General features: G+C 45.4%; 2 protein-coding genes across 3 annotated transcripts in view; one reads left to right on the forward strand and one right to left on the reverse strand.

Annotated features, from left to right (window-relative positions):
- On the forward strand, positions 1–4,025 carry LOC311011937 (G-protein coupled receptor 35). 2 transcript variants are annotated; one of them, XM_084007160.1, is made up of 3 exons: positions 24–174; positions 776–1,652; positions 2,381–4,025. In XM_084007160.1, exon 2 carries the CDS (start codon positions 777–779, stop codon positions 1,650–1,652), a length of 876 nt encoding a protein of 291 aa, XP_083863286.1. In that variant the 5' UTR covers positions 24–174; position 776; the 3' UTR covers positions 2,381–4,025. The 2 variants fall into 2 exon arrangements, with proteins under 2 accessions (XP_083863287.1, XP_083863286.1); XM_084007161.1 differs by lacking the exon at positions 2,381–4,025 and having other exon boundaries at positions 1–174; positions 776–2,260.
- LOC311011928 (semaphorin-6B-like) overlaps positions 3,720–19,691 on the reverse strand; it is a 27,390-nt gene continuing 11,418 nt past the window's right edge. Inside the window, exons 2-17 of the mRNA XM_084007147.1 lie at positions 19,225–19,348; positions 18,268–18,379; positions 17,676–17,736; positions 17,525–17,587; positions 15,290–15,388; positions 15,119–15,209; positions 14,739–14,858; positions 14,220–14,308; positions 13,920–14,137; positions 13,708–13,839; positions 13,270–13,419; positions 12,966–13,142; positions 11,932–12,072; positions 11,194–11,271; positions 8,930–8,991; positions 3,720–7,612 (exon numbers count right to left, since the gene is read on the reverse strand). Of these exons, the coding sequence (XP_083863273.1) occupies positions 6,633–7,612; positions 8,930–8,991; positions 11,194–11,271; positions 11,932–12,072; positions 12,966–13,142; positions 13,270–13,419; positions 13,708–13,839; positions 13,920–14,137; positions 14,220–14,308; positions 14,739–14,858; positions 15,119–15,209; positions 15,290–15,388; positions 17,525–17,587; positions 17,676–17,736; positions 18,268–18,379; positions 19,225–19,348 (2,697 nt within the window). The 3' untranslated portion in view covers positions 3,720–6,632. The remainder of the gene's footprint in view (positions 7,613–8,929; positions 8,992–11,193; positions 11,272–11,931; positions 12,073–12,965; positions 13,143–13,269; positions 13,420–13,707; positions 13,840–13,919; positions 14,138–14,219; positions 14,309–14,738; positions 14,859–15,118; positions 15,210–15,289; positions 15,389–17,524; positions 17,588–17,675; positions 17,737–18,267; positions 18,380–19,224; positions 19,349–19,691) is intronic.

Below are 19,691 nucleotides of genomic sequence, written 5' to 3' on the forward strand. Positions count from 1 at the left end.
AAATGATGCAAAATGTAGCAGAGCTTCACGCAGATCTTCTCACGTTCCCGGAAGGCCACTGCCTTTTAAACCATAAGGTTTATGCTCAAAAGAACTCAACTCAACTTTATTTATATAGCACTTTACAACAACCGTAGTTGAAAACAAAGTGCTGTACAGAGAACAGCTCGTCAGGTGAGTTTTTATTCATCTATTGGATCTCTTTTACTTTTTACTCTCATTTTAACCGTCGACAAACGACAAACCGTGTGACTGAAATGAGTTGAAAAGGCAGAGTCAGCAAGTTCTTCACTTCTTAGGAAACGTACAAGGAGAGATAGTTAGTAACGTCAGAACTACAGTCAGCTGTTGAACATGTTATATAGATTCATAGCTTCACTTTGTTTCAAGTCTCGCATGCTCACATGGACATTATTCAGGTTTTGGTTGCTGTAATCATTCGTCAACGTCACGCTGAAGAGATCCTTTCCTCCGTCTTTCCAGTATTTAGAGATTAGAGAGATGGTCCAGTCCTCCTTTTGTGCAGAAATACATGTTTAAACTGTAGTCAAAGCTAATTACACACTCATTTAGCCACTCGAGTCGCCGTCAGCTGGATCTGAACACCACAAGTTTGAAAAGCAAAATATCTGGAGGTGTAAGATTACCCGACCTCTGTCAAAAGTGAGTTTTAAGACGGTTTAAAGACTTGAAAACATGTGAAGCTCTCCTTTAATGAAATAATCATTCTCAGTCTTCTGTTAACTAGCATACTAATTATCTTTCACTCTGACAGAATGTGCGACCACATCACCAACATCACCAACAGCACCAACGTCACCGTTGCTAGTTGCAAAGTGGAAACCCTGCAGGCGGTGGCTTACACTCCCGTGTTTCTGCTGGGTTTCTTTGTCAATGCTGCTGCTCTGCGGGCCTTCTTTGCCAAACGGGCCTCCTGGACCGACACCCACATCTACATGCTCAACCTGGCTATAGCCGATTCTGCCCTTATCCTCTTTCTTCCCTTCAGGATCTATGATGCCTTCAACTGCCTGCCCAAAACCCATCTATGCACTGTCCTTATTTTCATACATTTCATCAACATGTACGCCAGCATGATGACCACCACGGCCATCAGCGTCCAACGCTACCTGGTTATCAGGTTCCCGCTGCAGGCCAGATCATGGAGGAAGAAGAAAGAGACGGCTTTCGCTGTGTGTTTGCTCTTTTGGGGGGTTCTTGTGACTACATGTGTTATATTCCGAGAGACTAATGACCCCCAAAATCTCTGGACCTGTTACGAAAGATGCAAAGACCGCCCATTTAAGCCAGCGTTTCTCATCATTCTGGAACTTGTCTTCATCGTTCCACTGTTGATCATTGTCTTCTGCTCCAGTCGCATCATCTGTATTCTGTTTAAGGAGGATGACAAGTCAGTGGAAAAGAAAAGCATCATTGGCATAGTAACAGCAAACATGATTGTGTTCATTATCTGCTCCACGCCGATCCACGTTGGCTTTGTTGTCAACTACTTCAACGAACTTCCTGAAAACTGGCGGGAAGTACCCATACCTGCACACCACTATTTACTTGTGTCTGAATGGATCGCCTCCACAAACTGCTGCTTCGATTCCATCAGCTATTATTTTCTATTGAAACGGTTTTATTCATAAGTAAGTGGGAGCATTTCTTTTACACTGCACAATGTCAAATGATGGATATTTTTAAAGGGGTCCTCCACTGATCTTGCCTCAGGTTCATTTTACCGGTCAGGAGGAGGAGCTACTACTTAGCCTGTATAATGCTATTGGAGGGGAAATGATGATGTCACCTGGGTTTGAGATTCTCCTTTTGACATAAATAAAGATTACAAACTGAAGGTGTGTGGTTTGAAAGAAGTGGGCAAGGCAGCGAGAGTCAAAAGAAAGACACTTTTGAGTTGCATTATGGAAATAAGGAGCTTGATAAATCCTAGGGACTAAATGTTGATTCCAAAACGACTCCATCTATTGTGAGTCCTCAGCTTTTTGAAAGCCCAACACACAAACGGTGGAGTAGCTTTTCAAATATTCAGCTTTTTATGAGTGATTGTAATGACAATTATGTGACAAATGTTATTTATTCTAATGAAACAAGATGATGTGAAAATCTAATGCTTTAAGCTGGTCCATGTGACTCCTCGATTATTGGTTAATTTGACAGTTGATTTGTTTATAAGATATTTATTGTTAACTTGTTAATCAATGGTGGAATAAAATCCTGTCTTTGGACAAACTCTTCAGCTGCTTTAGTTCATGTGTGTGTGTGTGTGTGTGTGTGTGTGTGTTTTGGGATATAAATACCTGTTATGTAACCCACTCAACCTTTTGCTGACCTTATGCTCTCTGTGTGATGTTCAAAGAAAGATGTCAAAGCAGAAGGCGGGGGGATATTCTCATCTCTGCACCAGACCTCTCAAAAACCCTACAGTCTATGTCTGGCTCAGCGGCTCACAGGACGACGGCGTCCAGTCAATGCACCCATGGGACTTCAAGCCTTTCACTCCTTCAGAGGCCAGATGAATGAAGGTCAGTGTCCAGCAGGGGCGTTTCAGGAGGGGGACAGATTGTTCAGGAGTAGGCTGACTTCTATGGAGTGATTTATCATCAGGTTGAACTGCATCTCTCCTTGGCGGCTGAAGAACCAAATAACCTACAGTACAGCCTGCTCTCTCCCTGCTCCGTCTATTGCAATAATACAAATTAAAACATATATTTGTAAAGCAAATGTTTTGTATAGAATTGAGAATAGCAGTGGTGAAATAGCTGTGGAAGTCACTGTTAAGCTACGGATATATTTTCTCAGTCTCCTCACCTGAAGCCCCTGCATGACTCCTCCTCCTCCTCCTCCCTGCTCCTCCTCCTCCTCCCTGCTCCAAAGACCACAAACATAAATGTGCAAAGCAATAGTGAGCACACATGCTGAGCAGAAATTAATGAGTGGCTCTATTGCTAGCATTAAGCAATTTTAGGAAAAGTCAGGAACTTAGAAATGTAGATGTTGTATTTGAACATGTCTTTGAGAAAACGCGGGGAGCCCCCTGCTGGTTCTAGTGTAAACTGAGCTATATTGGCGTCTAATTAATTGGACATAATTATGCAAACATCATCAACAGACCACAGCACGACTCAACTTACACGGTTCGTTTGGAAGAACGGTGCTTTGCCTCTGGATGGTTTACTGAACATTATTACAGCTGCCCGCGAACGTCTCAACTCTGTGACGCGTCAGCATGTCGCAGTCTATTAATGGTGCGTTTAAGGACAGCTCGGAAAAACGCCTTATCACATGTAACAAATGAATCGGTTGTAAAGAAGTGCAGGGGACAGAGGGGACAGATACATAAAGTACCCCGCGTCCGCTACGCGCCTGGTGTCCAGCTCCCCCTTGTGGCGAGGAAAGTAAATGCTGGGAAGATTTCCCTGCTGCCTCCCTGCTCTGGAGCTTTGGCTGTTGTGGAGTTTGAAACTGATGACAGTTGATGACAAATGTCTCATTGATAGAAAATAAACTGCAAAACACACTAGTGGAGCCTGCTGTGAAGTAACAGCACTGAGTTTGTAAATGTGTGTGTGTGTGTGTGTGTGTGTGTGTGTGTGTGTGTGTGTGTGTGTGTGTGTGTGTGTGTGTGTGTGGACGCTTACATTTATATGCATTTATTTCTGAGTGCATTCGGGAACCACACTCGACAACATTAGCAGTCAATTATATAATGCCATTTAATAGCAGTACTCCAAAGATCGATGGTTATTATAACAGCAGTATCTTAGCAACTGCAAAAGAACTCAGCAGGCATCAGTCAAATGAGAAGGCTCAGTTCTGGCTGAGGTCAGACCCGCGACTCTACTCTAATAACAGGAAACAGCTGAACTCAGCAGTCAGCCAGAGTCACGTAAATACTGTACATACATCTTATTCACAGCATTGTCACCGAAGAAGAAAAAAACAACCTCACATTTCAAACACAGTCCTGTCTCAGAAGAGCATTGAACGACCCCCCCCCCCCCCCCCCCCCCCAAAAAAAATTATACACTATACCTTCAGGATGATTATTTACACTATTCACAAATGATACAGTACAGCTCCTTTTTAAAAATGCAAAACAAACAGAGAAACGTTTTTGTGCTCTTTCTTATTACTGCACAGTATAATGACTATAAGAAACTGGATGAGTACATTCATTCACTAACGATGCTGACCGAGTATTTTCAAGATCCTCCAGTAGACAGACAGACAATCACTAGACTACAGAACGACCAAAAGTCCAGAATCAGGACACGCATGACACAAAATGAGAACCGCGGTGTTCCCACACAGCATTTCAGTCCATGTGAGGTTTGCTTATGAACTACTTAGAAATCACTATCATCGGTAAATCTGGGAATAAACATGGCTAACGTTATGGCATCAGTGAATGCACTGCAGTAAAAATCATAAAGGGCACGACAAAGTGTCTGCATTCGTTCTTACATATTTACAGGATATAACCGACATGAAAGTAGTTTATAAACAGACCCTCAAACACGGTCAGACCGAGGAAACTGGAAAAAAGGAATTCCAACAGTACAAGCTGACATCTAAATAAAAAAATAATATGCAACATTCAGCATGTAAAGGTCAAAGGCATACAAAGCATACTGCGATAACTCCGACACCACAGCACCCAAAGGTGCCCTGCTGACTGAAATGGGCTTCATGGCACTTTAAAACAAGTTTCTCTCGGGGTTTTTTTGTTTTTTTTGCGTCAGTAATCGGGCATCAGTAAATCATTCATGGTTTTGGCACTCCGATGTTAAAAAAGAACGCAGCGTCCTGGTGATTTCACGTGGAACTTTGAAGGTTTTCATACAGTTATAGCTAGAATGACATGATACATGTTTTTTGTTTGCACGCTAGTGCCTGATCTCTTTTTTGGAGTTACTGGTTGTCTTACATTTTTATCTAAAGTTGACTATGTACAAATAAACTATATATTGCCGCTCACCATCACAAACCAACATTCACTTGCTCATGACTGACTGGGACCGAGCGTGGAAAAAGTCATCTGGTCGCTTATCACAAAATCTCATTATTTTCCAGTCGTTTCATCAAGTTTGACTCCGTCTTCTTCATCTCGTCTCTTTTTTTATGACTCCCATCTCATCACTAACACGCTCACACCATGTTGTGTTGATCTAAACGCCGACCATTCCGCAGCACTGGACACTTTGATGGGCTGGATATATAGTCCCATTTGCCTGCTGGGAACATTTCCATTACCCCTGTTGGCTTTGAGTTAGGCCAGAGGTTTCAATCATCACCACTGTAACTGTCACGTCCTTCTGTATCACGACTCTGGGACCTTGACCCACTGTGGGCTTAAGGGGAGATTTTGCCCAATAAAAGCAGACCGTGTTCTATAATTCAGTGTTAATGAGTGTGTGTGTGTGTGTGTGTGTGTGTGTGTGTGTGTGTAAAACCCCTAAGGTGACAGTGAAGGACAAGGTGTTCATATCCTCCAGTGCATTTACTTTAAATCCTCTAAAATACTCCTTCCTTTCTGCCCAGCTCTGACACAAGTCAGTCCGGTGTGTCGAGTGCGATCTCCCCAGACGTCCTGGTGGAATTTTTAGTCCTTAAATAGTACATGGCGCGAATGGAGGCAAACGATTAGAGCGATGGACGGCAGAGATGCCGTCATTACAGAGAGCATGCGGTTGGCGGAAATAGTGCTGACATTTCAGTCCTGCACTCTCCGAAGACGTGAGTTATGGTCCCGCGTCCCTTTGAGACAGGTCAGAGGCATTTGGCTCACACGTCTCGTACGCATAGAATACTAAATACTCTTCGTCACCTGTATAAAAACATGTTGTCATCTACTGCATGTGTGCAGCAAAGAGGAAGTGAGAGAATAAGAATCAGAAAGGATTTTCTTCCTCTTCATCTGTTCGGTTTGTGTTTACAGTCAGAATGACTTGAGTTTTTGTCTGATGAGTCGCCTGCAGCTTTTTACGATGCTCAGGTTTTGCGATGCCACTTGAAGTACCTAGTTGGCAAACAGACCAACAGGTAACAGGGAACAGATGGGTGGCAGTCTTTTAATGTTATCCAGGAGGGGAAAGCAACCTACGTCTGTACCAGTATTTATACCAGGCTCTGCAGCCTCAGTTAGTTTGCACAAAGAAGGCAGCCTGAAAGTGCCATGTCCATCTTTGTCTCCATCTCTGCCCCCTGTTCTGCCCCCCCCCCCTTCTTTCCCCTCCATCCTCTCTCCTCCCTCATCCTTCTGCCACTGAGTAGTAGGAGAGAGAGGCAACTCTGCAATGCAGACACAGCAACAACCTCAGTCCGTCTGACCAATTAGTGTGAGCCAGGATATGAGTGGCAGACCCAGCAGCCAGTCATAAAGAGAGACTCATCATGGGGTGAAGGGGGGGGGGGGGGGGGGGGAGTGCCTGAGAGACTGACAGAGGAGATCAGAGGGGCTGAATGACAAACAAAGATGTTGGGAAAAGAGAAGGGGAGGGAGATCAGGATGGACAGAATGGCGCTGAAAGAGAAAAGAGGGAACTATGTAAATAAAACCGAGAGCTCTGGACATGGAAAAGCTCCCGTCTACTTCAATTCCTCAACAGTCACTGGCCAGTCTGAGTCCTATCACTGCAGTTCTTCTTACTCATCAGCTGGCTGAGATCCACCAGCTCGCCCAGCTCCCCTCGCTCCAGGGCCCCTCTCAGCAGAGCCCTGCTCAGCCCGGGGGTGTGTTGCTGGGACACGTAGGCCTGGCCGCTGGGAGCCGGCATGGAGGGTGGAGGCAGGGAGACGGGGACCATGCCGTGGCTGCTTAGGATGTATCCTTCTGGGGCTGGCCAGCGCAAAGGCAGCGGCTCGCCATACTCCATGTGGGCGCTGGGTGCTGAGACCACCCTCCGGCGCTCAGGCGAGTCCTGGGGGGTCATGGGGTATACATATTCTCCTGCAGACTTCCGGAGAGGGGCTTTGGGCGTCCCCCTCACTCCTTTTTCTTGCTTGCTCAGACAGACATAGTGCTGGCGTGGCGTGTCGTTCCCACGGCCTTCACCAGCGTGTCTCCCGCCTCCCCCCTGCTGGAAGAGTCTGGTGGTCAGGTAGACGGAGGGCGGGATGCGACAGGGAGAACCCAGACCGACAGAGCCGCCCCCCAGGTACGTCTGGCTGGTGTCCCACCCTCCGGAGTTGGAGTCAGACAGTCGTAGGCCTCTGCGCTTCTGCTGAGGCGTGTGCTCCGGGGTTGGGAGGAAACCCGGGTCGAGCTCTCCCGACTTCACCCAGCCGTTGGGCATGACAAACAGGGTTTCCCCGCCCTGAGAACAGGGGCGCTCCCCGCCTCCCTGGCGCGTCACGCTGAGCACCGAGCCTGCCATCCCACCGCCGTTAGTCAGCAGGCCTCTCTCACGCCGCTGGATAGACGACTGGGAGGTGTTGCGGCGGTTGGTCGGCTTGTGGGCCATGATCCAGCAGACAGCAAGGCCGGAGAGCGCCGCCCCAATGGTGAACGCAGAGACTGCAGACGCCACAAGGAGGTTCAGGGAGACCAAGCTCTCAGGTTCAATCAGCAAACTCTGCTGCAGAATTCCTGAAGATATATAAAAACAAACACATTATGAAGATGACATTCAGAAGAACAGCATTGGACATCCTCACTAAGTGTCTAGTTTTAAATGATCATTACCATAGTGCTACACTTAGTGTACCCTGCACCAGATATAATGTATCATAATAAATCAATAACTATAATAACTCTCATTACTGTTGATCATGGGGTTCAGGATAATATGACAATTGTCTTTAACAAAGAGCTTCTCTCCAGTCTGGCCTTGGGGCTCCACAGGCTCCAGGTCTGCACTTGTCATCAGCAGAGCTCAGACCACAGCAGCTGAGTCTCCTTTTCTCCTCTCTCCCCTCCTCACACTTTCCATCCTGCAGCCCAGTGAGTCTCTCTCCTCCGGCAGACCATTACCTCAGTGTTTCCACCCAGCTTTAATCACTCCCATCTGCAGACACAGCAGCACATGCCTGTCCCTGGCTCGGCCTCTGCTGCGCTTTCACCGCTCGGATTAGTCCGTCAGGTCTGCAGCCCGGCATCACTGACTTCTCCTGCTATCGGTTTCCAAGTGCAGGTTAAAAAACTAAAGCCCATATATCAGTTTAAAATACACGCGATGATGGCTTGGAATGTGCCATGGGCTCTTTTTCTGATTCAGATCTAACCGAGTGGATTGTCTTGACTTTGAAACTGGCATAAAACCGGCGAACCAGATCAGAATTAATCTGCTGGCGAGGAAAATACATTTTTTTGTTTCCACCGACTTTGTAAATTTCAGAGCAAGGTTCAAAAAGAGCTGTTCTGGCACTTCTGCAGTGAGCCTCTTAACAGATGTGACGTCAGTATTTAATGCTCAGCTATTTCCAGCTTGCTCACTGGCCACCCTCGGTCATCCCTCTCGCAGACGTTCACTTTTGAGAGAACAAAGCCTGGTGATCAGGAAGTTTGCACTTCCCGTCGAGCAGTCTAGCCCCGTTGTCTACCAGCAGTTACATCTCTCACATCCTTATAATTAAACTGTCTCACACTGGGAGCGTTTTGACCTGTCGGCAGAAAGGGTGAAAGTGAAATCCCAGTTCGACTCCCTGATTCCACTTTGAAAAAGGTTGCTAATATCACGGTTGAGTGGATTTTGCTGAGCTGCAGTAAATCCCATTATACCTATAATTAAAAATGAAAATGAGCTAAATCACAGAATTTGTCTCCAAATGTTCTCTCTCTTGGTTTTTAGAACTAAATGTTCAGTGACAAGTTGACAGATGTAATAAGGGGCTGAGCCACTAGGTGGCGCCTGCCCTTAATCTGCTACACAGCCAGAAGCATCCATGTCATAGTGCTGCAACCTACCATCACAGTCTCCTAGATGGGAGGTGGTGTTTCCATATTCCACATCTTGTTGAAAAGGCAGCCTGCAGTCACACAGACATCAACACACATATATATAGAAGCATACAGCAGGAAACATGCCATGATGGGGCCCCACATCATGGCAGGAAACATGCCATGATGGGGCCCCACATCACCATATACACGATATCATATCATCACTCATGGTCCAAAGTTTACAGTCTAATAAAAACAAACAAATGAAGCTATAAATACAAATTTAAACAATATACTTTTCATATTAATACGTTCACATTTGCATAGAAACTTGTACATTCATGGGGAGAGTTGATGTTGATAGTAATCAATCACATGGCGTGTTGATGTGTCATCCAGTGTAATGGGATACACCATTGATCCCACTAGTATTGATTTTCTGCTTTTGCTTGCCATCATCCCTCAGGGAGGTCAGAGGTCAGGGTCAGCCATACAGATGATGATGGGAGCTGGAAGTATGGATGGTGATTCTGTGTACATAGTTTGACTTGGATGACCAATAATGATAAACCCATATATATATATATTAGGGCTGTCAAAAGATTGATTTTTTTAATCGCGATTAATCGCATTTTGTCCATAGTTAACTCGCGATTAATCGCAAATTAATCGCATTTTTTTTAGCACATTTTTCTTTCTTCTAAATGTACTTTAATGAATTTTTTTTCATATTCTTAATACTTTTGACAACATAAGGGCAAATATACTTGATTTATGAAAATGTTTATTTAACACTTCAAATATCCCCTTACCAAAACATGGGATCAAAACAGGGTTATAAGAATATATCACAAACAGTTAAAGTGAACATGTCACAGGAGATAGTGTAACAGGAGATAAGTACAGTTAGGATATAAGTGCATTGGCTTGCAAGTGATATCTCAGACTGGACGTACTTCTATGGTACCTCATTTCATACCCACAGTACGCGCAGATGACTTTGGTCTTATCGACTGAACCATCCGGCAGTCTTTTGAAGGTGAATTTGCCGTTCACAAATCGATTTTAAACGCGTGTGGACGCGCCGCTTCCCAGTATTGCACGCTTGGTGGGCTGCCACTAGAGGATGATTGACAGGCGCTCTCCTTCAAACAACAGATTTTTGCGAGCGTTCGCGAGCGTTCCCGAGGCGGCGAGTCGAGCCCGGCGCCTCTGATTAGCATAAAGTAGATTCGACTTATACTTGAGGAGCGGCCAACTCGCGCGCCGTCTCTCGACATTCGCCGCAACGCTACCAGAATACAATGAATGGGACGCGGGGAAACACCGCTGCCTGTGGACGCGCACCTTCCCTCTGGATCAAGACTACAGGTGCCACCGACGGCCATAAATCATACAATGCGCGTTTTTTTTTTTTTTTAATACCGAGCGTTAATCGCGCGTTAAAAAAATTAACGCCGTTAAGAGGATGTTGCGTTAACGCGTTATTAACGCGTTAACTTTGACAGCCCTAATATATATATATATATATATATAAAAATAAACCTTTTACACTTAACTATTGAAAGGGTTTAATATGTTGACACCATATATTCAATGTAGTTACTTCTATTTGTTCATCCACTTCATGTCTAGTATTTCTGTTTCTTTCATTTTCCGTGTTGACATGTCCACAATTTGCCTGGGTTAGGGTTAGGCATTGTAGAATAAAGAAAATCTAAAGTGTTTCTTGCAATCACAGGAGCTTGAATCCACGCCTCTAAAACAACAAGCAAACTCTACCAACATATATATTTTTTAAGCATTTATTCTGCTTATGTTACATGATGAAGTGAAGTCAGTATTCAACATTAGCTTACATGCTACACCTTTGTACTTGTACTAATTACTTTAATGTAAATGTGATGTTTTTGTATATTGTTTGAACCAAAATGTTTAATCTTTTTGTATCAATAAAATAAACTAACTGCAACTTGCAGGAATGTTGTAACTTTGCCAATAATCCTCCCCACATATAATAATAACTTGTCCTGATTCTGCAGGCAGCAGGTCTGTAGAAACTGTGCACGATGTGTGCAGTGTGTGTGTGATGTTGTGTGCAGTGTGTGTGTGATGTTGTGTGCAGTGTGTGTGTGATGTTGTGTGCAGTGTGTGTGTGATGTTGTGTGCAGTGTGTGTGTGATGTTGAGTGCAGTGTGTGTGTGATGTTGTGTGCAGTGTGTGTGTGATGTTGTGTGCAGTGTGTGTGTGATGTTGTGTGCAGTGTGTGTGTGTGATGTTGTCCTCACCGTGTGCCTGGTCTCAGGAAGGAGCAGGTGCTGCCTCGGGTCCAGCCACAGTACGGGTCCCTTGAAGCTAGACAACTCCTACACATGATGAAAAATACAGAACTAAGAAATGCTGACCTGATCCTCACAACGGCCATTTGGATTATTTTAAGGAAAGCCTCTCTGGGAAACTTGGATCAAATCAAACCTGGGAACAATAGTCACAGCTATGAATTTGCAGGGTTTGATTGCCAATTGTCTTATAATCACGTTGCAACTCGATCACAGTTTCCTGTTTCCAACTGTGATATACAGCCAAGTGGGAGTAACGTTCACAGTGTGGGGTTCCACTTCCAAAGACCTTCCCCGTATGGGCAGCAGTATTAAACAAACACCTTCTTGATATAGAATCCATCATCTATTTTATTACAAACAGAACAATACAATGCTATAGTCTCTTGTGTTACTTTAAGTATTGTTTCCCAGGGATGAACTTCCCAACTAAAACAGGCTAGCTGTAGTTGGACAAACACATACATCCAACCCTCGCTGATTGAAACATGGGCAGAACTGCATTCCACTCATTAGGCCAACTGCACTAATACATAGTGAGAGACCAAACGAAAGTGGGCAGAAAGTGGTACTTTGGCTAAGTGCCACTACTACATCTAAACTGACCTAATTATCACACAAAGAAACACTGACGGAATGAAAAACACTCTTCAAGGCAGAAACAGGCGACGGTGCGTTCTGTCTTACTTCATGCAGCGTGAGTGCAGGTGGCAGCGAGACGTGGGCACTCGGACCAGACAGGAGGGGAAGGCCAGCAGCAGAGTGTGACTGGACCGATCCAACGACAGAGACAAGAGCTGACGAGCCTGAGGCGTGTCCTCACCACACCTGGACACAGCAAGACCAAAAAGTGTGAAGGCGGAGGATAAGGAGCCAGCAGAGGGAGGTCAACGGACACGGTTTGGCCTCAAATCAAGTTGTGACAGGGTCAAATGGCCTCATGTGTGACCGACTCATGTCCCATCCTCAAACACATGGTCATCTAGGCCTGCACAGAGCCTCAGCTGTGTGGTGGGAAGAGATAAACTATCTTTTGTGTAAGCTGTTATTTTTCTCACCAGGTTCTTCACAGTAATACACAAGAAAATAAGTCAACTAAGATGCTGCTACAAAAAGGTTGGAAGACATCAAAGCAGGAATAGGACGTTAGACCAGACAGCAACTTCCAGTTCTAATAAACGAAGCCAATGTGCTTTAAACGTGCATTCTTTCTAATAGCCAGCAGGAGGCGGATCTTCTGGTTGCCAAAATAAATGCTTTTGTATAGAATTCTATGAGAAAATGACCCAACATTGTAAACATGAGTATACGGCTGATTTCTTCTTCAAAACAGCGTGATGATTATTTTAATTCATGGTCCCAGTTATAGTAAGAGAGACAATAAAGCAGGGTTTGCTTTCGTGTGTGGCTGCCTTGGGATTGATCTGTGTTTTCTTCTTACAACTTTAACCCTTTTTGGTCACCTATAAATGTCTATAAATCTCTCTCTTTATCTATATTTGTGAATATGACTAATAGATACAGTGAAAAACAGCTAAGCTAAGAGCTTTACACTAATCTGCATCCATCACATATTTAAAATAGGTGAAATTAAAAACTCTTGTGAGTGGTCACAGTTCACATAACAGAGGCAGGCAGCATGGACCTGACCTGCCTGACCTGCCTGGAGCAAAATGCCAAAATGTATAACATAATGCAGATTAAACATGTGTTCTCCTCACTTCTCCGGGTTGAATCCTTCCACCTCCTCCAGAAACACGCTGCCGTGGGAGGCAGAATCCCCGCTGGTAAGCATCAGAAACTTCAGGACGGTTCCTCGGGTAGAACCCAGGAACAAGACTGTACGATTCTTATGGGGACCAGCCTCAGTGTCCACCACCATGGCTGTCAGCTGGTACCTACACACAAAGATAGTGTACACAAGTTAAATCAATAAACAATGGTGGATATGATGGATATTTTCAGATGTACTCCTCCCTTTCGTTCTGATTGGGTGCTATCAAACAACTGAGTCAGCATTCATACCGTCCCATAGTCTTGACCACCCAGGGTCTGTGCCCAAGGAGTGGAACGGTCTCGTCCATCAATGGGTGGGTCTTCACAAAGTTTAGCACCTCATCTGGCAGGGTGGTAGAGGAGCTAAATCTGGATCCCTGCACTGCACATCCCCCTGGTCTGCAGGCAGAGAAAAACACAGATAAGTTAGAGGTGAGGAATGGATAGATAGGAAAGAGAGCGATAGAAGTCCACAGAGAGCAAGAAGAAAACAGCCAGAGGAGTTCTTTTTGTGGCTGCTGAAGGCTGAATTAGAATATTTGCTGAATAGTAGTGAAGTCGCTGTGTGATTGACAGTTGGAGCTTAACGCAGGGGAGAGAAGACTATATATGTAGACAGATGCTCGGTAGAGCAACACTGCAGTATTTTGGCTAAGAACGGGTCACATACACTTTGCATAACAATACCTCGGTTTAGGCACTGCTTCATCGGGCACAGGAGTCCAGATGGACTCTGGGGATTTCTGCTCTTTAAACCGGCCCTCAAAGACATGAGCGAGCTGCTGCATGTCGAACACGCAGACGGCCGAACCAGGGATGCTACCGCGGGGAGACAAAAACAGTGATGAGGACAAACTGTGTGTTTGCATGTTTTGTGCACATTGTGTGCATCTCTGTACCTGTTGGGTGGCGTGGAGAAGAGACCTAGGATGACGTCTCGTCCCTGCATGCGGATGATGTTGCTCGTTGCGTGCAAGAGGTTGAAGTAAAAGTGCGAATCTCCCGGGACGGAGCAGTTGAGCCGCGCCTTCAGGAATGTGGTCCACTGTTTCTCGAGGACGCGCTGAGAGCCACCCAGGTCGGCCTTACACACACGAGCTACACGGGACACCATCACCTGGAATTAAACCAGCAAGGGCTCGTAAAATGGAGGGACAAGAGAGTAAAAGAAGAAGGAGGAGGAGGGAGATGTAAAGCACCTTTTCTAGATGATGAAACTCCATGGCCATCTCTCTGAAGAAGAAATAAATATGAGGTCCCCACTCCATGGAGCTCACAAAGTAGGGCTCTGAAAAACAATATGAGTCACACACAGTCACACACACGTAACGCTTCACAGTGCCTGACATGGAGCTGCAATAACAGCATCAACACGGACCGCCGCTGTCCACCGGCCTCGCTCATCAAATATTCATGTCCTGTTTAATCTATCCTCATGGATAAGAGGATACACATTATTTATCATTTATTCACCCGGCACGGTTCGACCTGCCCGGCTTGTTTTTCTCTCCATGAAAAACAAAACTCAACTGTTAAATGTGCAGCTTGTTAAAAACCTGAATCCGTAGAATCCACCTAACCTCAATAAACACAGTGTGTTTCACTTACAATGGATCAAAAAGACAGATTACATTTTTTAGTGAACTACTAAAGAGAATGGTTATGGTTTCTGCTCTCTTTCCTGATCGTCTATTGAATGCGTCTGTTTCTAAACGTACCTCTGAACCATTTGGAGTCGTGCTTGACTGTGCGGAGGGCGGGGCTGTCGCCGAGGCTACGATAGATCACCGCATCGATGGCCAGGAAGTCTGTCACAGTACCAGTAAAGAGACTACCGTCTGAGAGCGAGAGGATGCACAGCGAGAGAAAAGGAGGAGATTAAGAAGAAGCAGCAGGGGAAGATACAGATGGAGAGATAGCACAAGGTCAGAAAGATTAAAACCAAACAAGCAAACCGGCGAGAGGTCTGACTATAAATCATCTTTAAAGGGAAACACAAGGGCGCAGACGTTTAATTGTCTGGAGCTGAAAACAGAGTCCGATGTCTGCTAGACATGCTAGACATCAGACTCACATTGTTTAGTGTGCAATATACTACCTGCAAATAAAGCCACATTGGCATGTCGTGGATCGTATGGGCAGCGTGCCATCCCACTGACGGGCTCTCCCACCATTTCTAGAGTGTCTCTCTGCAAAAAGAAAAACATAGATTCAAAAAACTGGGAAGCAAACAGAGAGCCGACGGACCGACAGATAGATGGACACTTACGGTGTAGTTGGCACATAGCGGGTTGAAGGCGTTTGTTCCACATACAAACAGGCCGCCATGCTGGCTGAGCAAAACCTTGATGAAATTACGACACTCTCCCTACAGAGAAGACAAAAGGGAACGATCAAAGAGTAAAATCACAAGGTACGGGGCAACAGCTTTGACCCAAAGCTAAGCTCCAAACTACCAGGAAGGCTGCAAAGTGTGAAAAAGCTGCTTAGATCCTTCACCGCCTCCACCGGGCTCCATCTGGAGGAACACTATCAAAGTGGAGGCTGCTGCCACTGAATCCCCACCCTCTGTGCCATCACACCAGGGTCCCAGGACGTTGCAAACATGGGACACAATCATTGGTTGAACTTGAATGAACCTGTGTAGCTGAATGATGTGATCACCAGGAGCTACACTCAGCACTCCTTCCTGGTATGGAATCATGCTAGCTAACTTCACTAGCTTACAGTTGTGTGACAGTTATATATTGTGTGACAGCAAAAGTTCGCCCAGCTCTGCGTACTGGCAAACACTTAGACAATGCTGTCATCAACACGTCATCTAATTAATGCTGGCTACTTCCTGCAGTCTCCGCTGTATTATGTAAACACATGATACACAAGGTGTTAATGTGTTCGTGCAGCTTGGCAGACATTGTTCCCTTTGGTAAACCCAGGCTAGTTGTGTTTGATAAGCTAAGCTAGGCTAAGATAAACTAGGCTACACTAGGCTAAGCTAACAGCTGTGCGTTTCCTGCTGCGATCTCGTAGCCCGTCGGTTATTGGTCTTACGACGACAGGTAATGCCGCGCCATTGCCGCCATTTCCGTGCGTTGCTCGATGTTTTACAGTCCGACTAGCAACTTGAGTTGCGTGAAGACTGGAGTTGGAGTTGACAGACGAAGTCTACTAGTTTGTTTTAAAGCAATAAAAAGCGACGTCGCCGTCAGACGAAAGCCGGCGGATGCCAAGATTGTACTTCGGCCTATCCGTTCCGCCTCTGTGGGTTTCCACACGGACCTTTTACCTGCGTTCAAACAAAGCCTGCTCGAATGCGATTGGTCAAGGACTCCAAACGAAGAGCACTCAAACAATACAATGATGTGCTTCTACTTATTTAAATGAAACAAAGTGGATCCACTTCTGGCTCCAGCTACATATTTACCGTACAGACATGACAGTCATATCAGTTCTCATCCAACTCTCGACATGGAAGCGTATGATTGTGTTTCCCTGCTTCTTTAACAATGGATGCAAGTGTTTCCGTTCAGTTCCCAGGTACTGCTGCTTACCTTTCTCACTACGGCAAATGCATTTCAAAATATCTGCTGGTTGAACTTTGGTTGAACATGACTTAATTGGACACTTACCTAATAGATAGGTAAGACTGTAGAGCACAAAGCCCAGCACCTATTCTATATGTCAGATGATTCACAGTAATTTATTTCATTTGATCTCTACGGCTGAGATAACAGGCTCCAGCTTCACCTTTCTGTCATCTGTCTTATCCTGCATGCTTTCACCAATCCCTCCACCTTGGGCAAGTCTCTCGCTTCCTGTCTTTTATCACAGCTTCCATTCCCTTTTCACTCCTCTATATATTCTCCTTTCATCTGTGTTCTTTGAAGGACTACATCTTTTCCTTTTGCTGCCCTATCCTCCACACAGTGTTTCTTCCCCACTTTCCCTCCACCTACACACCCGTCGCATTCCCTGCCTCTTCCTCAACCGGTTTCAATTACTGCTCCCTCCCTGAGGCTGTGTCACTCTCTCTGCTCAGTTTGCTTTAGAATGTTGCCTCTATTTCTTCCTCCATGAGTTCCACACAGATTGGACTTCTCCGATGTCACCATTACATTTATACAATAAGGCTTATATTTTCGGTTACGCCCTGTCAAGCAATCCACTATCCCATCAAATCTTTCTTCTTTGTCGATTTGATCACATTTCCTTCATATCAACTATCACTTTACACACACAGACTTGTCCCACTAGTCTTCCCCACAGGCTATGAATTAGATTGAAAAATTGGCACAATGCAGAACATCTGCAAAACAATGGCGACATAGATATCTTTTGGCCTGGGTAACGTTTCGCTGAGCTGACGTGATCGAATTTGTGTAAATAGCGTCTGCAGGTGCACCCAAAGGTAATCCGGTTCCTCTGGCGGCTGTCGTGTCTGTCCATGCGTGTGATGGTATAGAAGGTGTTGATTCATGATCTCGGTGTGTTGTGAGCGCCGTACCTCGTGTTTGCCCTTCATCCGGCACACTCGGATGTCGTTCTTATTGGATTCCCAAGTTCGTTTCTGCCAAAGGAACGAACAACAGTCCGGATGAGTTACATTGTCAGTTGTTTGTGTTTTGATTTTGTGTATGTGCAAGAACATGAGTCACCTTGCTGTAGAACATCTCATCGCCTGCCATGTTATCCAGCTCCACTCTGTACAAGTCATCTCTACAAAACACACAATCAATGGTATGAATGGATGTGAGTGTATGTTCTGTGCTGCTAATAACAGTGGCCTGCTTATTCTATGGTTGAACCAAACTACTGCTGTTGTTGTCACCTTAGAAAAAAATGCTACCACAACACCATTTGTGTTGGTGTTGCATGATAAACTGCCACCTGTTTGTGTTTTTTGTGAGACACAAATCTGTTCAAACAGGCTAGAGCCAATTAAAACTAGGTTAATGATTATATCATGTACATTTTTGGTACATTTCTGTGAAATCTGTTATCAGGGACAGCTATTTGCCTCCTACTGTCTGCTATTCTGCATATATTATAAACGTTGAAGAGTAATGTCAACAAACACCTTCTACTTGACATTTAACGACATGATTGAATGTGTACTCGCTACGACAAACTGAGAATGTCCTCTGCAGAGTGACAGCAGATGGAAGCTGTGGCATCAAATGAAAGCAAAAGGATATTAATGCGAGGTGCGTCAGAAACGCACAGTTGGAGGCGGTTGCCGTTGGTTACCTGGCTCCTATGTACAGCGTGCGGTTGAGTTGGAGGACTGTCTGGATGTGCAGCTCCTGTCTCTGAGCCGAACGATGAGCTCTGCCCAAGAACACCGGATACCGCCGCACAACTGACAAGAACACACACACAGACAAATAAGTGCCTTGCTCAAGGATACGAGGAGGAAGTCAATCTATATTTTCCCTTAAAAATTGCTCTAACCTTCACTTTAATAGTGTCTTCACTCATTCGTGATGCTTTTGTTTAGGGAAACGGAGATAATGGGAAGAGATGAACGGTGCAGCAGTTCAAGTGAAATACTCTAATCCTCTTAGGATGTTTTTTTTTTGCTTTTGTTGGTGCATGCAGCTCCATAATGAGAAACGCTGCCTACTGTACTTCCATCATGATAAAAAAAAAGCCCCCCCTCCTCCCCACATTTCAGATACATGGGAGAGTAATGGTGGGGTGGGGAGAGAAAATGGTAGTATAGAAAGTTTCAAAGAGGAGGACAACGGTCTCCACAGGGAGCTCTCATCATCAGGAGACAGATTGGGAGAACGTCTCATCGTCCTTGACTGCAGGGGTGGGAGAGAGGAGGACGTAGCTATCCATCTCCACCTGTCTCCTCCCTTCTCTCCTCCACCCCTAAGCCTTCTCTCTCGTCCACTGTATCACCCCATCCAATCCAATTGTCTTGCACTTCTTCACCGACCCGGCTCTCTCAAAAGCCATAACAATCATTTCTCTCGCCCTCTTTCTTTTCTGTCTTTCGTACTCTATCACATTTTTCAGTCTACCACACCGCCATTGAGAGATGGAGTGAAGTCTCTTTATTTATGTGTATGCCTGGCTAGCTATAAAGGAGCTCCACACACACAAGCTCTGACCCCTGACCCCCCGATTTCCACATCCACCTTGAAGCCATTCATCATCAGCGCTGCACATAGAGCACACAGCAGGAAGGAAACATACCCTCTACGGGGACGTAGCTGAGAGGACTGGGTTCCTCTGGGAACGAGCCATCCGCCAGTTGGAGCAGCAGGAGAAGAAATGTGAGGGGTGGAGCCACGGTCGCCATGGAAGCAACACTCATGCACTGAAGGGAGAGGGAGAGAGACAAATATCATTATTGTCTACGCTGTTCCTCTGTGAACGCATGTACATGCATGCTTCGGCGTTATGACAGATTTCATCATCTACAGGTGTGCATTTGTGTGTGTGTGTGTGTGTGTGTGTGTGTGTGTGTGTGTGTGTGTGTGTGTGTGTGTGAGGACAGGGTCAGAAGTGCATCAGGGCGACTGCTGCCACCAACCTGGCTTCAGCAGGGAGCTAATGTGTTTCTATTGTCTGCTTAGTGGCGTAATGGGGCTCTATTGTCAGAAATGTCACTCCATTGTTCAACAGTGTGAATTGAAGGGGATTCTCACAGTCATATAACA

The sequence above is a fragment of the Eutrigla gurnardus genome (assembly GCF_963514095.1).
Source record: "Eutrigla gurnardus genome assembly, chromosome: 4".
Lineage (NCBI taxonomy): Eukaryota > Metazoa > Chordata > Actinopteri > Perciformes > Triglidae > Eutrigla > Eutrigla gurnardus.